General features: G+C 30.1%; 1 protein-coding gene across 1 annotated transcript in view; it reads right to left on the reverse strand.

Moving 5' to 3' along the window:
* Positions 1 to 375: 375 nt before the first annotated feature.
* Positions 376 to 24,450, reverse strand: part of ND-B18 (NADH dehydrogenase (ubiquinone) B18 subunit) — a 36,129-nt gene continuing 12,054 nt past the window's right edge. The window contains exons 2-3 of the mRNA XM_085820052.1: positions 4,529 to 4,697; positions 376 to 660 (exon numbers count right to left, since the gene is read on the reverse strand). Of these exons, the coding sequence (XP_085676178.1) occupies positions 567 to 660; positions 4,529 to 4,697 (263 nt within the window). The 3' untranslated portion in view covers positions 376 to 566. The remainder of the gene's footprint in view (positions 661 to 4,528; positions 4,698 to 24,450) is intronic.

The raw sequence follows: 24,450 nt of genomic DNA on the forward strand, positions 1-24,450 counted from the left end.
TCATGAACCAAACATGATCAGATACTGTAGAAAATATTTTCTGTGTAGTTTTATTTATGGTGTAATAATAAATAATTTCCAGAAACATTATGAACAGATTGTTCATAAATGAACTTTCACATTAGATACATTATGACATCCATTGCTGTTTTGAAGGATTTTTTTTTCATACTGTTTAATCAATCAAAATTGTCATGAACCAAACATGATCAGATACTATAGAAAATATTTTCTGTGTAGTTTTATTTATGGTGTAATGACATATTTGTTACATTTTGTCCTAAACACTGTATTAAAAAAATGTATAATTTGACTTCTAAATAATGCTTTTTTGTACTCATTCAAGTATTCAGTAGCTAACAGAGCTGACAGAAGCATGACACATAATCAAATTTTCATTTTACAAAATTTTCAACATTTGATAATACATGACAGAACTAGATGAAGAAAGATGAATTCAAGTGTAAACATATATATATATATATATATATATATATATATATACCTAGAAATTTATTCATATTCAGATTTCAAAGAAAGAAACTACAGCTTTTAAATTCATGTAACTAATCTTCAGCCTTTTCCATCTGTTTCCGTTTCTTCTCGGCTAGCTTGTTTAGTCGTCTTTCTCTTTCATGTTCTTTCATCCTAATGACATGGCTATAAAAGAGTAAATAATATTGATTTCATGATTAATAATAATTTCAAGAGAATGAATAATACTGATTTCATGTTTCATAATAAGTACTACTGATTTGAAAATAATCATAAATTGGCCATAGATGGGATAGTGGTTAGCGGCACTGAGAACCATACTGGTGGACCTGGTGATAACATGGATGCTTGTAAGCACGTAGTGTGTATAGCATGGGAGCACTCAAAACACAAAGAAACCAGAAATCTTCTCGAGACGTTAGTAATAAGAAGGAAGGGATGGGTGATCCTTCAACCGTACCCTCTAGTGTTCCCCTAGTGCCGGGAAGGAACTGCACAGTTAGTGTGGTGGCACTGTACCTGTGTGACTAATAGTGGAATTCTTGTGTCCCACCCACTCTACCTGTAGCTGTATCTGGCTACAGTGCAACTTCCTAGCCAACAATTGTTTGAAAGTAATATTTAAGAATCTCAGTTGATCTGGAGAAAAAGCACATTTACATCACACCTGCTTCGTTTTGTTATTATATTCTCCATTCTTAGACCTTGTAAAGGAGTGGATTTATTATTTTTATGGGAGGAGAGGGAGAGTTATTGGTCCAAAAATCCAGATATTGAACGATTCTGGATACTGGATGTCCACATTTTATACTGTACTGATTTCATGTTTCATAAGTTAAGTAATACTGATTTTCTTTATTTTAATACATTACATCAATTTGAGAATGATCACAAATAAGTAATACTGATTTTCTTTTTATAATAAATTATATCAATTTGAGAATTATCACAAATAAGTAATACTGATTTCATTAAAGACATAAATATAAGTAATAACAAGGTTACCACAAGTTACAAAGTCGTGTGTTTGTGAGTTTCATCCACACCATAAAAAAATAGTTGGTATTCTCACAACTGATAACCCACCAGGTGTATCCTTAACAATAGGTAACTTACACAGTGTTTGTGTTGCTTGCAAGTATGAATGAGGTGAAACATGAACCTAATGGCAAATCAGCAGTTGAATTTACCAAATAATTGTAAGAAATATGAAAGGAACAACACCCGCGATGCTACAACCTCATCCTGCCGAATCGTGAAAAACAAAAAATAAGACTATCACAGATCATACTCAAGATAAAAAATGCACTAGCTTTTAGACAGGGTAAACAGAGTTTAAACTATTGGTGTTTGCATCTGATACTTTATTTTACAGTGATTTGATTGAAAAATATTCTACTCATTTTACCTGCTTGGCAATATTTTGGCTTTCATGGCAACATGTCAGACAGTTACTGGAATTTTTTTATTTCCCATTTCACTTTATATATATGGGTTTTGAATTTTGGGTAAACTTTTGAAGGAAAATGCACTTTTGGCTTAAATATGGAAATATATAGAGTATGCATGTATTATACCTCTAGAGAGGTTTTTTGCTTTTCTGGGCATTTTTATCAGTGTGACTTCAAATTATAATCCTTCCTCTTAGAACGTGAATTTCATAAGATTCTGTGAATATTATCCTCTTTTTTTAAAAAAATTACCTCAATAAGTATGTTTCATGGCATTCTAAACTGATCTTTCTAATTAAGTAAGATTTCAAACATTCACTCTTTAATCTCCGCATGACCTTTAAATATGATAACTTTAAAATAATACTCAGTGAATTTTTGGTCATATGGGTGTCAATTTTTGTATGTTAGATTTCCTTAAATTGCACAGGATTTAATATAAATTTGGAAGTATCCAAATACATATTAAACTGCATCTGTGTATGTACACTGCACAAAAAAAAGGGGGGCAGTTCTGTATCTCCTGTTCTAGTGGGCCGATTGATGAAATTCAAATTGCATTTTTCATAACTCTAAAACGTGACTTAGGATATATATTAGATATAGCTTTGTTCAATTACATGTATTTTGACACAAAATCTGACTTTTCCTGAAGTAAATATGCCAAGTATTATAAAAATCGCAGAAGTAATTTAAAAAAAATTAGCTCTCAAAATTTTAGCAAAAAAAAAAGGGCGACTGTTCTATATCTCCCATTCTACTGGGCCGATTGACGAAATTCAACTTGTGTTTTTCATGTCTTGAAAGCGTGGTTTAGGATATGTATTAGATTTATATTTAATATTGTTCTAACGTAGGTATTTTGACACACAATCGGACTTTTTCTGACATGACATGCCCATTTTGTTTCCATATTTCGATTCTGTGACTTAAATTATGCCTAAATATTTAATTTTGTAAAATTTGGTACGAAATTTACGAAGAAATTCAAAAATTTATCTTCCGTATTTTTTTTTTTTTAAATTTGTGCCAAGAATAGTTCACTTGGCAAACTTCATAATTTATGGCAACCTATTTTCTTTTCCCTTTTTACATTGTGCATGAGAGGGAAAAAAGCCACATCATTCCTACTATCAAATAGTTTTAACAAGGTGCATAAACCACATTAGTTGTTATTATTGCTTTCAACAAAGATGCCAAATTTCAAAAGACGCCAATATATAAATTCATGCATATCTTCAGAAATTTTATATAAAAAGCTCTAATTGGTTCTTTTCTGTTTCGCAGCTGCAAATCTCGCCATGCAGACTTTACTGGCAACAACACACAGTATACACATAAAAAGATGTTTAACAAATGTTAGTTCTAAGAATTTTTTATTTTGAAGGTATAAACATTTTAATGTCGTTTAAAACTTTGTAAAAACACTTTAATTTAAGAATTTACTATGCTTTCATGGTACAACATCCTGATTTGCCAGTTCATATCACTTAACCCCAAGTGATCTCATCTCACGTAAACTACGCCACAAAAATCTAATTCTTTCAGTAATTATCTATATTAATTTAAAGTTAAATCTTAATATGCAATAGAAGTTTAATTGAAAGAATTATTTTGATTCGTACTAGGAAATTATGTAAAATCACAGTGCATTACTTCGCGAATGCATTCTCATTAGAATTCATGAATTTAACCCTTAACTTTGCCTTTTCTATATTTTCGCTTTTGGGTGAGCAGTGTGATTGCATTCTAATGGACTTAATTACCGCAAATCATCTTAGGGCATAAAATTTAACTATCTTGTAAAAATTCTATGTAATTGTACGCCAGTATTGAAAAAAAAAAAAAAAAAAACAATCGATCTGATAAGAAACCGTTGCGACTTGTTTTGAAATTGAGGCGTAAAAGGTTACCAGCGAAGATATTCCGTTTGGCGTCAGTTGTACCATTATTGGCGACTTTACCGTTTGCGCCGGCAAAACGGAAAAGTACAAGTTAGTGTTATGTAAAAGGAAGTGAACTTTAGTTATTGATGTAATACTATTGTTAAATAAAATCAACGAAGAGGCAGGCTGCGCTTTTATTTCTCCTTATTATGATAAAGTCTTAGAAACATGGAAAGGATACCTTGAACTTACGGTATTCCAAGCTGAAGCAGTAGCATTGCACCAGGCTATAACAACAGCTATGAAATTTGTTGACCGAGAAGTTTGCATCTTTTTAGATAGTCAGTCAGCAATCTTCGCTCTTCATGATCCATTCATGATTGTGCTTTCGAGACATGAAAAATGTAATTTGAACTTTGTCAAATGGCCCAATAAAACGGGAGATATAGAAACTGTCCTTTTTTTTTTTCGTGCAGTGTTTTCCCCTCCAGGGGGGCAGTGTACATTAAATATGTCAATTACTGAATGTAGTGGTAATTGTCCACTTCTTGCTGAGGTCCTACCTATTACATGCAAGTACCTTCTTTGTTATAATTGTTCATTAACAGGATGATTCCTTTTATTTTCCTATATTTGACTAATTAACCAGATGGAACTTTACATGGAAAACTGTAATATGCATCACAAAATACTTACTCTTCGTATTCACAAGTATGATAATCATGCAGTTCATGGTGGCATTTGTATACTAATGGAAAATGCTCCCTTCGACATCCAAGAAAAACTAAATATTTATCGACGCAGTAGTCTCTTAATGCGGGAGGTATTGCAGCAGATTCCATTTCTTGTTGCGTTGCTTTTATCGCTAAAATAAAGTAAATACATGTAAAAAAAAAGAATAGGTAATAATTAAATACATGTAAAAGGTAATAATTAAATACATGTAAAAGGTAATAATTAAATCCATGTAAAAAATAAGATAACAAATAGGTGATAATTAAATGCATGTAAAAAATAAATTAAATACAAGAAAGACAAAGAATAAATAATAATTAAATACAAGTAAAGAATAATGTGTAAAAGAATAAGAAATAATATATAATAAGGTAATACAGTAAAAGTCCAGAAATCCACAAAGCTTGGGACCAGAGGTTGTGTGGATTTTAGGACAGAAAAGATAAAGCATAATATTCGGACTAAAAGTACAAAATAAATAAGGCATATTAGATACATTTAATTAAATTATTAAATACATTATTGCAATAATTTATTATATGCATTAAATTATTATTACATATATAAATTGATTATATTATTCATTGTATTCGATGTACACAGCATCGAGGTTTGCTGATTTCGCCTCATGCAAAGATTTCCGGTTTCGGATTCCGGGGTTAGAATTACTGTTGCTTTAAAATTTTAACAGCTTTTCTTTATTTTTCCGTATAACATACACAATCGTGTTGCAATTCCATACCATTCTGTTATAAATCGAGCACCTGCCTCCATCTTTTGCAGAATTTGCACTTTTTGCATTACTGTCAATGCAATGTGTTTACGTTTTCCAACGTTGCAAGCAGTAAAATCATGAGTGCGTTTCTTATCTGTCATTGTATTAAAAAGGGCTGAAATTTAAAATATTCTTAATTTATCCACAAAATATCCGGATAAAAAAAAAGGCAGCACTACACAATCTCATGAAATAACAAAGCTCAGAAAATACAACATGAATCGTGAACTTTTTCGAAGAGTTGAGTGAATCGTCTGCTTTTTTACCTCGATGCAGATTAGAGGAAAAAAAACTTTTATCTTATTTTTTAAAACTTTTTTATGTCAATAATTTGGGTATTTCTGTTATGACTCATTATTATTCTATAAGTATTTTTAATTCGATATTCTATAAGTATTTTTAATTTGATATTCGATATTTCGTACTCAATGTTGTGGCTTCCGGAACCTATAAACTGAATGTTTACATTTTGAAAGGCAATGCGGATTTCAGGAGTCGGCGGATTTTGGGTATTTGACTGTACATGTAAAAGAATATGGTAATAATTAAATGCATGTAATAGAAATAAGATAAAGAATAGATAATAATTAAATGCACATAAAAGAATAAGATAAAGATAATGTGTAAAAGAATAAGGTATTACTTGAATGTAACAGAAGATAAAGAATGGGTAATAATTAAATATACATAAAAGAATAAGATGAAGATTATGTAAAAGAATAAGGTATAATACATGTTCTTTTACATGTATTATACCTTATTCTTTTATAAGGTAATAATTGAATGCATGTAATAAAAATAAGGTAAAGTATGATAATAATTAAATATTTGTAAAAGAATAAGGAATAATACATGTATAATAACTAAATGCATGTGATAGAAATAGGGTAAAATATGACAATAATTAAATATATGTAAAAGAATATAATAATTAAATGCATGTAACAAAAGTAAGATAACGAATAAGTGGTACTATTCGGTTTTGACGGCCGTAAAAAATTGCCAAACTATTGTTGATGGCAGTGCTGCCAAAAATAATTGTGGGAGCCCTAACGCAAGAAAAGAAGTGTAATAGTAAATAACTACAGTCAAAAGTCTTTAATCTGGACGTCCATAATCCGGACCTCAAAGCTACAAGCTTTCTGCGCATGCGTAAACGCAGTAATTCGTTTACGCATGCGCATATATGTTTACGCATGTGCATAATACCTTTACGCATGCACATATGTGTTTATGCTTGCGCATAATACGTTTACACATGTGCGTTTAATGTATAACAGACAGTATAAGCTAAGCTAAAATTATCTAATTATCTATTTCTGTTAATGTTGCAGATTGCATTGTTCTTTAATCTTCGAATTGGATCCGGCTCATTATTTTTTTCAGACTGTTAAAGCAATTTTATAAAAAGTAAGCTTGAACTTTCGATTATGTCAAAAGAGTTTCCAATTCAGGAGCTGCCAAAGGATCTACAAAGCGAAAGCATGTTTCGATGTCCATTAAACAAAAAGTGGAATTGCTGCAAAAAATGGATAAAGGCATGAAGAAAGTGACAGAGAGGTGATTTGTTTCTCTAACCATTCCGAAATCTGTTTATCAATTTCACGCTGCTCTGTGTGTGTGTGTGGGGGGGGGAACGTCGTGGTGCGCAATGAACTGGAAGTTGATGTGTCTGCACTATCCTTATCTTCGAGGCAGATTTTTTATTTTATTCGGCTTATAATTCCTTACTAGATGTAGTAGTATTTCATCTCGATGTACTCTCTTTGATATGATTTAAATCAAATTCCTCGTCATTATAAATATCACGAATACACATCAAATAGTTTTCTGGTTGCAATTTTCTAATTTCGACTATGCGTAATGTATGCTTTATGCATGTGCGCATTGAAAGAAATGTTTAATAAAGTAAACAAGTGAATATTAAGTTTTTTTTTTTTTTTTTTTTCGTTTTTGTAAATTTTGATACTCTTTAGATCATAATTGCTCTTTATTTCATAAATTATGGTTTCAGATTTTTAATTTTAGAATATCTGGATGCCATTTTACCAGGTTTAAATATAATTCCCGACGAGTCCGGATTAAAGACTTTTGACTGTATTTAAGAACGATGTTTTAATTTAGATGAAATGTTAATTTCATATAATACTTTTTTATTATTATAATTTATATAAAAAAGGCTAAACATTACTGAATGGAAGCATAAGAGTAAATAACTATTTCAGATCATTTTTATAGTTTATATAAAATTGCTAAACATAACTGAATGGATGCCTGCATCCCTATTTCGCTACTGAGTTATCGCTAAAGCATAATTTCATCTCGTTGGTTGTTCAAACATAATTTTGTATAATGAATGATGCCTTTTCTATGAAAAAATTCTTGGTAAAGTGCAGAATCGCCCACTTATTTGTTTGCTGCTTTTTACAAGGGTAAAAACAATTGGATTTTTGTCAATTTTCTTTTACTTTTTAAGTGAAAATAGGTTGATGTGTACATAGATAAAGTCAAGGGTGTGCGCAGTGCCATTTTTGTGCAATTCTGGGATTTTTATTTTAAGTGAAAATAAGTCGATGTGTACATGGATACCGAGTATGTGCAATTCTTTAAAATGCGTCAAGCAGTGGGTGATTCTGCACTTTACTCAAAATTCTATTGCAGACTTTTCGTCACGGGCAATTCCCAAATTGTTAAATCCATAGGATATCAAAAAAGGATCTAAAAATTAAACTAATAATTCAATGGCGTCTTAAGAAATGTAGAATTATATAAGCTCACGCAATATGAAATCAGCGCATACGCTAGATTAGGCGCGCTGTTTAAATGTGCGCATTTGCTAGATTTGGTGCTTTTGCGCATACATTTTCGCTGCAATTTTTTTACGGTCCTCAAAACGGAATAGTACTGAACAAGTAATAACTAGATATATGTAAATGAAGAAGATGAAGATAATGTGAAAATAATAAGGAATAATATATGCAAAATAATAAGGTACTATTTAAATACACGTAAAAAAAATAAGATAAAGAATAATATATGTAACAAATAAGATAATAATTAAATACACAGAATGTTTTGTTAATATATGTAAATGAATACGGTAATTAAATATATGGAATAGAAATAAGATAATGAATATATAATAATTAAATGCATATGAAAGAATAAATTAAATACATGTAAGATAAAGACTAGATAAGATGAAATTCTAACTTCACTAATTTGTCATAACCTCTTAATCCACCGAGTGGCATTAAAATTTGAGTTTCTTATTTTCTTTAAATATAATCTTTGTGCCAAATTCTGACAATGAGGAGCACAACCATTCTTCAAACAATCCTTCAGTCGAGTAATGTTGCCATTTTTGTGTATATCTTTTCTGCTGCATTCAAAGTTCCAATGATTTTTATATCATATTTTGCCCTCAAATGAATTTAAAAATTTCGGTGAATCTTCAGATTATGGTAACTTGGCGATTTTTTGGCGACCAACCCTGCTACAGCAACCTGCTAGTTTTTTGTTTTTTTCCAGGGCGGGGGGGGGGGGGGGGTCCCATTTTGTTTTCAAGAAGTAAAGGATTTTTTTTTTTTTTTTACGCAACATTTTTTCCAACAATCTGCTAGCCGAATTACGCTTATGCTAGAACTTTTATGGAACAAAAGTGCTTAATCATGACGAAGATTAGGTGCGAAATTGGGAGAAAGTGCAGAATCGTCCACTGCTTCGTGCGTTTTTAAGAATTGCACATACGTGGTATCCATGTACACGTCGACCTATTTTCACTTAAAAAAAATTCCAGAATTGCACAAAAATGGCATTATGCACACGCTTTATCCATGTACACATTGACCTATTTTCACTTAATAAAGTCAAAGAAGTTCTTACTCTTGTAAAATGCACCAAACAAATAAGTGGGCGATTCTGCACTTTAGCAGCGAAATTGTTTCTAAGTGCTTATTAGCTAAAATCACGATCGGAATTTTCCGGAAAATGTCACATGACATGTCTCATAATCTCTCATTTCTCTGAGGCAAAATACTCTGTGATTCGAACTGTGTACTTCTCAGATTATTGCTAAAGTCCTACCTAGTAACCTTTATCGCCTTACCAAAATGTCGCCAAACTACCTGTTACCATATTCCAAAGATTAGCCAAAATTTCGTTTGTGGAATTCACCAGGAATGTAAGAAATTGCAATAAAATTTCTGGAGGACTACATAATTTTGCTGCAAAATCTCTGAAGAAAATTATGAGAAAACGCATTTGGTAGATCAACAGAATTGCTGATTTTTGTCTGAAGCCAAATCTCTGAGATTCCCTACATTTTTAGCCCAAAGGGCATTAGTCCAGAAGTGATATTTATTTCGTTTTGGCATTTTGCATTGGTTCACTATAAATGTTGGTTCACTTTTTAAATTGTTGCCACCAAATATTAGAGACCTTTGTTATATTTAAAGAAATTAAATAATGAAGAATCTGCATAAATGTATGTATGTTTCTTGCATTGTGATAAAACAACGGAACCTAGAGCCATCAAATTTTGAATAATGTAATCTTCCACTGAATATGGGCATCTGGAAGCCCGAATTTCGAATTTGTTTATTATCAATTTCATATTTTGTAAAACTTTAATGAATTTTTGATTAACAAACTGAATGATTTCAAAGCAAGCAATGGTAACACTGTATGGGAAAAAAAGCATTTTTATCTCCAACGTGTGAGATTGTGTATTGGAAATTCTAAAGATATGCTCATTTTAAAATTATTTTGCAATATTGCTGTTGAATTGAATTTTATGGTTTAAATGTGAAGAACATGATATTTAATAAATAAAGGTAGCACATAAAATGTTAAAAAACACCTTTTTGGGTGTAATGTAAAATCTGAAATCCTTCAGATTTTATTTATTTATTTTTTTAGCAAAACAGATTGCTGTGTACTTAAAAAAAATAGTGCAAAAAATGACCAAAGGTCTGAAGACAAATGTGATTTACTTTTTTTTTAAACATATCATGCAATTCTTACATTACCTTGACATTACACACTTCTCTCGGTAAAATCCTAGTATACGGTGCAGGCTTGGCGCGATTTTGAAAATTATCGCCAACACCAAAAATAACACAAAGGTCTATGTACATACTATATACTATATACGTATAGTATATACACTATATACATATTATATACTATGTATAACTTCAGATACTAGATATAATACCCAATCACAAAACACGAATTTTTCAGGAATCTCTCTATATACTAAAACAACGTTCACTTTATCCATATGGACTTAACACTTATACACATAGTCATAGAGATACTTCTAAGAAGTCTATTTTCAGCCAATTTAAACTCTACAGCATCAAAACGCAGAGAGGAAAAAGAGGAAGCAAAATAAAAAATAATGCGAGATTTTTATCCACTTTGGATACACTTGCATTGAAAAAACAATTGAAATGTTTTTTTGACTCAGACTGCTTTCCCAAGAAACTTCTCAACTGGTTACACTCCTGTACTAATAAATTCCTTATCAAACTAAAAAAATTCATTCAAGAAAGCTACGACGACATACAAATCATTAAAGACATGATTCTTGATTTTAGTCTTTTCAGACTCTCTAATAGTCTCACTCAACGCAAAATTTACTTTAAAGTCAATTTTCTGCATCCGCAGTTTGACAATATTCATTTCTCAAGAATCATCAGAGATTGTAAAGATTACTTCCCCGCAGTTGACACTATACCAATGATTGCATTTAAATATCAAAGGACCTTAAGCAACTTGCTTACTAACCACCATGAAATAGATGAAACTGCAGAATGACATTGTAAGACACCAATTTACAGCAATTACGTAGATTCTCATCACCAGCACATAATTACTGGCAACCTTATTATCATACAAAACCATCAACTAAAAACACTAATGAGTTATGGTACAAAATTTAGACCAGTCAGAAACATGACTACAAATTACTGTTACAAGACTTTCGAAAACAACATCAACGAATTTATAGTTAAAGCAAGCTATCAACTGAATTTTCCCATAGATACTTTCTTAAAATGGAAAGCTAAAATTCTTCAACGCATATCCACAGAAATCAGTCACCTCAAATTTAAAAGTACACTGAACTGGTCGCAACTTACATCTGATATTAGTAAATTAAAACAGCTTTTTACTATTACAAAAATAGATAAAGCAACTAATAACTTTAGCATTATATGAAAACAATTCTACACTGAGATTATTCATAAAGAACTTCTCAACGCAACTACTTATCAATCAGCCAACCTTACAGAAACATCTATAATAAACAGGATTAAAACTTTTCATAAGAAACTCAATATTACTTTCAATGCAAACTACAACATATTTACTAATCTTTATGCGATTCCCAAATTCCATAAAACACCATTAAAATTTAGATTTATAGCTAATGGAACTAATAATTACAAGAAAAATATAGACTATTATTTTTCAATTCAACTTAATAAAATCTGTAAATTTATTTTCAATGATTGTAACACTAATCATAACTATTGCTGGATCATTCATAATAACACTCCTGTCATTAATACCATTAACATCCAAAACATTAACTGCTATGATTTTGAAAACTTATATACCTCACTTCCTCTAGAAGAAATCTATACCAGTCTACTTGATCTACCAAAACTTTTCCCTAATATACTCAATATCATGACTCTTGACAAATGGAAAACCTACCTAAAATGCACACTTTTTCATAACTACATCAAGTTTCAAAATCAACTTTTTAAACAAGTCAGAGGATTGCCAATGGGCTCACATTCCAGCACCTCGATCTGTAATATCTTTTTATTTGTCAAAGAATTTAACTTCCAAAAAAATCTACAACCACAAGAGTTAAATTACTACAAACACACCTACAGATTTATTGATGACCTTATTACAATTAATAATTTTGGTAAAATTGAAAACTCCGACATTTATCCGAATTGTCTTAAACTTAATAAAACTAATAATTCACAAAATAGCATAGACTTTCTAGATCTTCAAATCATTAACTACAAAAAAATTTTACTTTTTGACAAAACAAGAAACTTCAATTTCAATACTAACAAATTAATAAATTGGAACTCCAACATATCCAAAAAAGTAATTAACAATACTATAATTAATCAAATACAATGAATTAAAACTATATGCACAGATACAATAGATTTACAACGCGAAATTTTGATCCTTATCAAAATTCTCAAAAATAATCTAATTCCCTTTCAATTTATCAACCATTGCCTTAAAAGAGCAGGCGTTAAATACTCACTCTAAATCATTTAACTGATAGGGATATGATAATTTATTCCTAAACCTGAGAAGGCGGTATAAGTTGGATGACTGTCAGTTGAAAGATTTGTATATAGTGTAATTACTCAATTGTATATATTGTAAAAAGCTAATTGTCTTCAGACATATACTGTTACTAAAAAAATGGGCCTATTTCCTGCCTTTAGACTGTCTACTAGCTCTTGGACAGCGAAAATGCCTTTTTCCTTTCTTAAATTCTTAATCATTGCGACACGACAATTAGCCAGAAATTAATTAATTTCCATTCACTAGTATTTTTAAAAAAATCTTAACAGACGGTCTCTCTCAGATAAGAACTCCACAAAATACATCCCTCAAGAATTCCAAGTCCCATCCACTACCATAAATTTCTTCACCCAAGTCTTACCGACTGATATAATTCAAAGCCCCTACTGCCGTTAAGAATTTTCGGACACCCTACACTTCTGAGTCAGACACGAAGAGAACGCATTGCCAACTCCCCCACTAGAAAGAATGTAAGTTACTTAATACCTTTCTGGCCTTTATATCTTCATGTACATTCACTGATCTTATTTATATTATTTTCTATTTTATTTTTATATTATTTTTATGTTCTCTTTGATTTGTTTTTACAAAGTTTGCATTATTTATCTTTTTTATAATCTTCTATGTTTATTTCAACTTTACTTTGATTTCGATTTCATAATAACAATTTCCAATGTTTAATTTCTACAAATAATATAGTACTCAAATACATAAAGATGATAGTGTCGGGGACGATTACTCGAGTTTTACAGGATTTCTCTACAGTAATTGATTTTTACTCCAAATTGAATTGACTAAAATGCTTCATGAGAATAAGTTCTTTGAGTAACAACTATTCGCGGAAATATTTGGCCTGACTAGAATTGCCGGTTTGGCTTTAACTTATAACTCGAGTAAAGACGAAACACTTTCATATTTACGTATTTTTATCAATTATTGATCATTGAACGGGAGTTGGTTTGTTCCCCTTGAAAAGTCAACTAATTTCCGATCAATGACAATAATTACATGTTTTAATTTTTACTTTTACAATTGTAATATTATTCTTCGTGATGATTTAACTCCAGTCCCCATTAAAACATTATTAACATTTTGCTTTCAAATTACTTCAAAACATCTTTCAAAATATAACTTACCAGTATGGATGCACACTTTTAAAATAATTCTACTTTAATTAAACTTAGGAGATAATATAATCAATTAATCAATACTGTTTAGGAAATAAATTATTATTAACTAACTTTGCAGCAATTGCGCAAGTAATAATAACTTGTATTCGCACTAAATGGATTTAAGTTCATACAACATTTGATATGCTAAATAGCAGCTATTAGCGCTATTTATCTCTTACCTAATGTACCCACTTTATATATTATCTCCAACCTTTTAAGTTTTAAAGTTCTTATACAAAAACTTTACTGTATTGAAGGTTAGCAGCCTCCTTACTTTTATATCTTGCTGGTTTAACTCATATTGAAATCACTAAATGTCATTCCACTAGATGACAAACTTGAAAATTTAACGCCATGCCTGCTACAGGTAAACCCAAAAAACAATTTCTATGAAAAACATTTAACTGTATTTACATGATTACATGCGGTACTTGACATATTAAATATATAGGACAGACTAAAAACAATCTTAACTTTCGAATCAATAACCATAGAGCTCAAATCAAAAAATTCAACGCACAAAAAAATAACATTAAAATAAGTACACCATCACAACTTAATACAGCAGAATTAGAACACTTTAAACACCATGACTTCAACTCTATTCAACTTCAGATACTAGATATAATACCCAATCACAAAACACGAATTTTTCAGGAATCTCTCTATATACTAAAACAACGTTCACTTTATCCATATGGACTTAACACTTATATACATAGTCATAGAGATACTTCTGAGAAGTCTATTTTCAGCCAATTTAAACTCTACAGCATCAAAACGCAGAGAGGAAAAAGAGGAAGCAAAATAAAAAATAATGCGAGATTTTTATCCACTTTGGATACACTTGCATTGAAAAAACAATTGAAATGTTTTTTTGACTCAGACTGCTTTCCCAAGAAACTTCTCAACTGGTTACACTCCTGTACTAATAAATTCCTTATCAAACTAAAAAAATTCATTCAAGAAAGCTACGACGACATACAAATCATTAAAGACATGATTCTTGATTTTAGTCTTTTCAGACTCTCTAATAGTCTCACTCAACGCAAAATTTATTTTAAAGTCAATTTTCTGCATCCGCAGTTTGACAATATTCATTTCTCAAGAATCATCAGAGATTGTAAAGATTACTTCCCCGCAGTTGACACTATACCAATGATTGCATTTAAATATCAAAGGACCTTAAGCAACTTGCTTACTAACCACCATGAAATAGATGAAACTGCAGAATGACATTGTAAGACACCAATTTACAGCAATTACGTAGATTCTCATCACCAGCACATAATTACTGGCAACCTGAATATCATACAAAACCATCAACTAAAAACACTAATGAGTTATGGTACAAAATTTAGACCAGTCAGAAACATGACTACAAATTACTGTTACAAGACTTTCGAAAACAACATCAACGAATTTATAGTTAAAGCAAGCTATCAACTGAATTTTCCCATAGATACTTTCTTAAAATGGAAAGCTAAAATTCTTCAACACATATCCACAGAAATCAGTCACCTCAAATTTAAAAGTACACTGAACTGGTCGCAACTTACATCTGATATTAGTAAATTAAAACAGCTTTTTACTATTACAAAAATAGATAAAGCAACTAATAACTTTAGCATTATATGAAAACAATTCTACACTGAGATTATTCATAAAGAACTTCTCAACGCAACTACTTATCAATCAGCCAACCTTACAGAAACATCTATAATAAACAGGATTAAAACTTTTCATAAGAAACTCAATATTACTTTCAATGCAAACTACAACAGATTTACTAATCTTTATGCGATTCCCAAATTCCATAAAACACCATTAAAATTTAGATTTATAGCTAATGGAACTAATAATTACAAGAAAAATATAGACTATTATTTTTCAATTCAACTTAATAAAATCTGTAAATTTATTTTCAATGATTGTAACACTAATCATAACTATTGCTGGATCATTCATAATAACACTCCTGTCATTAATACCATTCATACCATTAACATCCAAAACATTAACTGCTATGATTTTGAAAACTTATATACCTCACTTCCTCTAGAAGAAATCTATACCAGTCTACTTGATCTACCAAAACTTTTCCCTAATATACTCAATATCATGACTCTTGACAAATGGAAAACCTACCTAAAATGCACACTTTTTCATAACTACATCAAGTTTCAAAATCAACTTTTTAAACAAGTCAGAGGATTGCCAATGGGCTTACATTCCAGCACCTCGATCTGTAATATCTTTTTATTTGTCAAAGAATTTAACTTCCAAAAAAATCTACAACCACAAGAGTTAAATTACTACAAACACACCTACAGATTTATTGATGACCTTATTACAATTAATAATTTTGGTAAAATTGAAAACTCCGACATTTATCCGAATTGTCTTAAACTTAATAAAACTAATAATTCACAAAATAGCATAGACTTTCTAGATCTTCAAATCATTAACTACAAAAAAATTTTACTTTTTGACAAAACAAGAAACTTCAATTTCAATACTAACAAATTAATAAATTGGAACTCCAACATATCCAAAAAAGTAATTAACAATACTATAATTAATCAAATACAACGAATTAAAACTATATGCACAGATACAATAGATTTACAACGCGAAATTTTGATCCTTATCAAAATTCTCAAAAATAATCTAATTCCCTTTCAATTTATCAACCATTGCCTTAAAAGAGCAGGCGTTAAATACTCACTCTAAATCATTTAACTGATAGGGATATGATAATTTATTCCTAAACCTGAGAAGGCGGTATAAGTTGGATGACTGTCAGTTGAAAGATTTGTATATAGTGTAATTACTCAATTGTATATATTGTAAAAAGCTAATTGTCTTCAGACATATACTGTTACTAAAAAAATGGGCCTATTTCCTGCCTTTAGACTGTCTACTAGCTCTTGGACAGCGAAAATGCCTTTTTCCTTTCTTAAATTCTTAATCATTGCGACACGACAATTAGCCAGAAATTAATTAATTTCCATTCACTAGTATTTTTAAAAAAATCTTAACAGACGGTCTCTCTCAGATAAGAACTCCACAAAGTACATCCCTCAAGAATTCCAAGTCCCATCCACTACCATAAATTTCTTCACCCAAGTCTTACCGACTGATATAATTCAAAGCCCCTACTGCCGTTAAGAATTTTCGGACACCCTACACTTCTGAGTCAGACACGAAGAGAACGCATTGCCAACTCCCCCACTAGAAAGAATGTAAGTTACTTAATACCTTTCTGGCCTTTATATCTTCATGTACATTCACTGATCTTATTTATATTATTTTCTATTTTATTTTTATATTATTTTTATGTTCTCTTTGATTTGTTTTTACAAAGTTTGCATTATTTATCTTTTTTATAATCTTCTATGTTTATTTCAACTTTACTTTGATTTCGATTTCATAATGACAATTTCCAATGTTTAATTTCTACAAATAATATAGTACTCAAATACATAAAGATGATAGTGTCGGGGACGATTACTCGAGTTTTACAGGATTTCTCTACAGTAATTGATTTTTACTCCAAATTGAATTGACTAAAATGCTTCATGAGAATAAGTTCTTTGAGTAACAACTATTCGCGGAAATATTTGGCCTGACTAGAATTGCCGGTTTGGCTTTAACTTATAACTCGAGTAAAGACGAAACACTTTCATATTTACGTATTTTTATCAATTATTGATCATTGAACGGGAGTTGGTTTGTTCCCCTTGAAAAGTCAACTAATTTCCGATCAATGACAATAATTACATGTTTTAATTTTTACTTTTACAATTGTAATATTATTCTTCGTGATGATTTAACTCCAGTCCCCATTAAAACATTATTAACATTTTGCTTTCAAATTACTTCAAAACATCTTTCAAAATATAACTTACCAGTATGGATGCACACTTTTAAAATAATTCTACTTTAATTAAACTTAGGAGATAATATAATCAATTAATCAATACTGTTTAGGAAATAAATTATTATTAACTAACTTTGCAGCAATTGCGCAAGTAATAATAACTTGTATTCGCACTAAATGGATTTAAGTTCATACAACATTTGATATGCTAAATAGCAGCTATTAGCGCTATTTATCTCTTACCTAATGTACCCACTTTATATATTATCTCCAACCTTTTAAGTTTTAAAGTTCTTATACAAAAACTTTACTGTATTGAAGGTTAGCAGCCTCCTTACTTTTATATCTTGCTGGTTTAACTCATATTGAAATCACTAAATGTCATTCCACTAGATGACAAACTTGAAAATTTAACGCCATGCCTGCTACAGGTAAACCCAAAAAACAATTTCTATGAAAAACATTTAACTGTATTTACATGATTACATGCGGTACTTGACATATTAAATATATAGGACAGACTAAAAACAATCTTAACTTTCAAATCAATAACCATAGAGCTCAAATCAAAAAATTCAACGCACAAAAAAATAACATTAAAATAAGTACACCATCACAACTTAATACAGCAGAATTAGAACACTTTAAACACCATGACTTCAACTCTATTCAACTTCAGATACTAGATATAATACCCAATCACATAACACGAATTTTTCAGGAATCTCTCTATATACTAAAACAACGTTCACTTTATCCATATGGACTTAACACTTATATACATAGTCATAGAGATACTTCTAAGAAGTCTATTTTCAGCCAATTTAAACTCTACAGCATCAAAACGCAGAGAGGAAAAAGAGGAAGCAAAATAAAAAATAATGCGAGATTTTTATCCACTTTGGATACACTTGCATTGAAAAAACAATTGAAATGTTTTTTTGACTCAGACTGCTTTCCCAAGAAACTTCTCAACTGGTTACACTCCTGTACTAATAAATTCCTTATCAAACTAAAAAAATTCATTCAAGAAAGCTACGACGACATACAAATCATTAAAGACATGATTCTTGATTTTAGTCTTTTCAGACTCTCTAATAGTCTCACTCAACGCAAAATTTATTTTAAAGTCAATTTTCTGCATCCGCAGTTTGACAATATTCATTTCTCAAGAATCATCAGAGATTGTAAAGATTACTTCCCCGCAGTTGACACTATACCAATGATTGCATTTAAATATCAAAGGACCTTAAGCAACTTGCTTACTAACCACCATGAAATAGATGAAACTGCAGAATGACATTGTAAGACACCAATTTACAGCAATTACGTAGATTCTCATCACCAGCACATAATTACTGGCAACCTGAATATCATACAAAACCATCAACTAAAAACACTAATGAGTTATGGTACAAAATTTAGACCAGTCAGAAACATGACTACAAATTACTGTTACAAGACTTTCGAAAACAACATCAACGAATTTATAGTTAAAGCAAGCTATCAACTGAATTTTCCCATAGATACTTTCTTAAAATGGAAAGCTAAAATTCTTCAACGCATATCCACAGAAATCAGTCACCTCAAATTTAAAAGTACACTGAACTGGTCGCAACTTACATCTGATATTAGTAAATTAAAACAGCTTTTTACTATTACAAAAATAGATAAAGCAACTAATAACTTTAGCATTATATGAAAACAATTCTACACTGAGATTATTCATAAAGAACTTCTCAACGCAACTACTTATCAATCAGCCAACCTTACAGAAACATCTATAATAAACAGGATTAAAACTTTTCATAAGAAACTCAATATTACTTTCAATGCAAACTACAACAGATTTACTAATCTTTATGCGATTCCCAAATTCCATAAAACACCATTAAAATTTAGATTTATAGCTAATGGAACTAATAATTACAAGAAAAATATAGACTATTATTTTTCAATTCAACTTAATAAAATCTGTAAATTTATTTTCAATGATTGTAACACTAATCATAACTATTGCTGGATCATTCATAATAACACTCCTGTCATTAATACCATTCATACCATTAACATCCAAAACATTAACTGCTATGATTTTGAAAACTTATATACCTCACTTCCTCTAGAAGAAATCTATACCAGTCTACTTGATCTACCAAAACTTTTCCCTAATATACTCAATATCATGACTCTTGACAAATGGAAAACCTACCTAAAATGCACACTTTTTCATAACTACATCAAGTTTCAAAATCAACTTTTTAAACAAGTCAGAGGATTGCCAATGGGCTTACATTCCAGCACCTCGATCTGTAATATCTTTTTATTTGTCAAAGAATTTAACTTCCAAAAAAATCTACAACCACAAGAGTTAAATTACTACAAACACACCTACAGATTTATTGATGACCTTATTACAATTAATAATTTTGGTAAAATTGAAAACTCCGACATTTATCCGAATTGTCTTAAACTTAATAAAACTAATAATTCACAAAATAGCATAGACTTTCTAGATCTTCAAATCATTAACTACAAAAAAATTTTACTTTTTGACAAAACAAGAAACTTCAATTTCAATACTAACAAATTAATAAATTGGAACTCCAACATATCCAAAAAAGTAATTAACAATACTATAATTAATCAAAAACAACGAATTAAAACTATATGCACAGATACAATAGATTTACAATGCGAAATTTTGATCCTTATCAAAATTCTCAAAAATAATCTAATTCCCTTTCAATTTATCAACCATTGCCTTAAAAGAGCAGGCGTTAAATACTCACTCTAAATCATTTAACTGATAGGGATATGATAATTTATTCCTAAACCTGAGAAGGCGGTATAAGTTGGATGACTGTCAGTTGAAAGATTTGTATATAGTGTAATTACTCAATTGTATATATTGTAAAAAGCTAATTGTCTTCAGACATATACTGTTACTAAAAAAATGGGCCTATTTCCTGCCTTTAGACTGTCTACTAGCTCTTGGACAGCGAAAATGCCTTTTTCCTTTCTTAAATTCTTAATCATTGCGACACGACAATTAGCCAGAAATTAATTAATTTCCATTCACTAGTATTTTTAAAAAAATCTTAACAGACGGTCTCTCTCAGATAAGAACTCCACAAAATACATCCCACAAGAATTCCAAGTCCCATCCACTACCATAAATTTCTTCACCCAAGTCTTACCGACTGATATAATTCAAAGCCCCTACTGCCGTTAAGAATTTTCGGACACCCTACACTTCTGAGTCAGACACGAAGAGAACGCATTGCCAACTCCCCCACTAGAAAGAATGTAAGTTACTTAATACCTTTCTGGCCTTTATATCTTCATGTACATTCACTGATCTTATTTATATTATTTTCTATTTTATTTTTATATTATTTTTATGTTCTCTTTGATTTGTTTTTACAAAGTTTGCATTATTTATCTTTTTTATAATCTTCTATGTTTATTTCAACTTTACTTTGATTTCGATTTCATAATGACAATTTCCAATGTTTAATTTCTACAAATAATATAGTACTCAAATACATAAAGATGATAGTGTCGGGGACGATTACTCGAGTTTTACAGGATTTCTCTACAGTAATTGATTTTTACTCCAAATTGAATTGACTAAAATGCTTCATGAGAATAAGTTCTTTGAGTAACAACTATTCGCGGAAATATTTGGCCTGACTAGAATTGCCGGTTTGGCTTTAACTTATAACTCGAGTAAAGACGAAACACTTTCATATTTACGTATTTTTATCAATTATTGATCATTGAACGGGAGTTGGTTTGTTCCCCTTGAAAAGTCAACTAATTTCCGATCAATGACAATAATTACATGTTTTAATTTTTACTTTTACAATTGTAATATTATTCTTCGTGATGATTTAACTCCAGTCCCCATTAAAACATTATTAACATTTTGCTTTCAAATTACTTCAAAACATCTTTCAAAATATAACTTACCAGTATGGATGCACACTTTTAAAATAATTCTACTTTAATTAAACTTAGGAGATAATATAATCAATTAATCAATACTGTTTAGGAAATAAATTATTATTAACTAACTTTGCAGCAATTGCGCAAGTAATAATAACTTGTATTCGCACTAAATGGATTTAAGTTCATACAACATTTGATATGCTAAATAGCAGCTATTAGCGCTATTTATCTCTTACCTAATGTACCCACTTTATATATTATCTCCAACCTTTTAAGTTTTAAAGTTCTTATACAAAAACTTTACTGTATTGAAGGTTAGCAGCCTCCTTACTTTTATATCTTGCTGGTTTAACTCATATTGAAATCACTAAATGTCATTCCACTAGATGACAAACTTGAAAATTTAACGCCATGCCTGCTACAGGTAAACCCAAAAAACAATTTCTATGAAAAACATTTAACTGTATTTACATGATTACATGCGGTACTTGACATATTAAATATATAGGACAGACTAAAAACAATCTTAACTTTCAAATCAATAACCATAGAGCTCAAATCAAAAAATTCAACGCACAAAAAAATAACATTAAAATAAGTACACCATCACAACTTAATACAGCAGAATTAGAACACTTTAAACACCATGACTTCAACTCTATTCAACTTCAGATACTAGATATAATACCCAATCACATAACACGAATTTTTCAGGAATCTCTCTATATACTAAAACAACGTTCACTTTATCCATATGGACTTAACACTTATATACATAGTCATAGAGATACTTCTAAGAAGTCTATTTTCAGCCAATTTAAACTCTACAGCATCAAAACGCAGAGAGGAAAAAGAGGAAGCAAAATAAAAAATAATGCGAGATTTTTATCCACTTTGGATACACTTGCATTGAAAAAACAATTGAAATGTTTTTTTGACTCAGACTGCTTTCCCAAGAAACTTCTCAACTGGTTACACTCCTGTACTAATAAATTCCTTATCAAACTAAAAAAATTCATTCAAGAAAGCTACGACGACATACAAATCATTAAAGACATGATTCTTGATTTTAGTCTTTTCAGACTCTCTAATAGTCTCACTCAACGCAAAATTTATTTTAAAGTCAATTTTCTGCATCCGCAGTTTGACAATATTCATTTCTCAAGAATCATCAGAGATTGTAAAGATTACTTCCCCGCAGTTGACACTATACCAATGATTGCATTTAAATATCAAAGGACCTTAAGCAACTTGCTTACTAACCACCATGAAATAGATGAAACTGCAGAATGACATTGTAAGACACCAATTTACAGCAATTACGTAGATTCTCATCACCAGCACATAATTACTGGCAACCTGAATATCATACAAAACCATCAACTAAAAACACTAATGAGTTATGGTACAAAATTTAGACCAGTCAGAAACATGACTACAAATTACTGTTACAAGACTTTCGAAAACAACATCAACGAATTTATAGTTAAAGCAAGCTATCAACTGAATTTTCCCATAGATACTTTCTTAAAATGGAAAGCTAAAATTCTTCAACGCATATCCACAGAAATCAGTCACCTCAAATTTAAAAGTACACTGAACTGGTCGCAACTTACATCTGATATTAGTAAATTAAAACAGCTTTTTACTATTACAAAAATAGATAAAGCAACTAATAACTTTAGCATTATATGAAAACAATTCTACACTGAGATTATTCATAAAGAACTTCTCAACGCAACTACTTATCAATCAGCCAACCTTACAGAAACATCTATAATAAACAGGATTAAAACTTTTCATAAGAAACTCAATATTACTTTCAATGCAAACTACAACAGATTTACTAATCTTTATGCGATTCCCAAATTCCATAAAACACCATTAAAATTTAGATTTATAGCTAATGGAACTAATAATTACAAGAAAAATATAGACTATTATTTTTCAATTCAACTTAATAAAATCTGTAAATTTATTTTCAATGATTGTAACACTAATCATAACTATTGCTGGATCATTCATAATAACACTCCTGTCATTAATACCATTCATACCATTAACATCCAAAACATTAACTGCTATGATTTTGAAAACTTATATACCTCACTTCCTCTAGAAGAAATCTATACCAGTCTACTTGATCTACCAAAACTTTTCCCTAATATACTCAATATCATGACTCTTGACAAATGGAAAACCTACCTAAAATGCACACTTTTTCATAACTACATCAAGTTTCAAAATCAACTTTTTAAACAAGTCAGAGGATTGCCAATGGGCTTACATTCCAGCACCTCGATCTGTAATATCTTTTTATTTGTCAAAGAATTTAACTTCCAAAAAAATCTACAACCACAAGAGTTAAATTACTACAAACACACCTACAGATTTATTGATGACCTTATTACAATTAATAATTTTGGTAAAATTGAAAACTCCGACATTTATACGAATTGTCTTAAACTTAATAAAACTAATAATTCACAAAATAGCATAGACTTTCTAGATCTTCAAATCATTAACTACAAAAAAATTTTACTTTTTGACAAAACAAGAAACTTCAATTTCAATACTAACAAATTAATAAATTGGAACTCCAACATATCCAAAAAAGTAATTAACAATACTATAATTAATCAAAAACAACGAATTAAAACTATATGCACAGATACAATAGATTTACAATGCGAAATTTTGATCCTTATCAAAATTCTCAAAAATAATCTAATTCCCTTTCAATTTA

This window comes from Stegodyphus dumicola, chromosome 1 (genome assembly GCF_044657685.1).
Source record: "Stegodyphus dumicola isolate Sdum_Otavi_A_Nest chromosome 1, ASM4465768v1".
NCBI classification, from domain to species: domain Eukaryota; kingdom Metazoa; phylum Arthropoda; class Arachnida; order Araneae; family Eresidae; genus Stegodyphus; species Stegodyphus dumicola.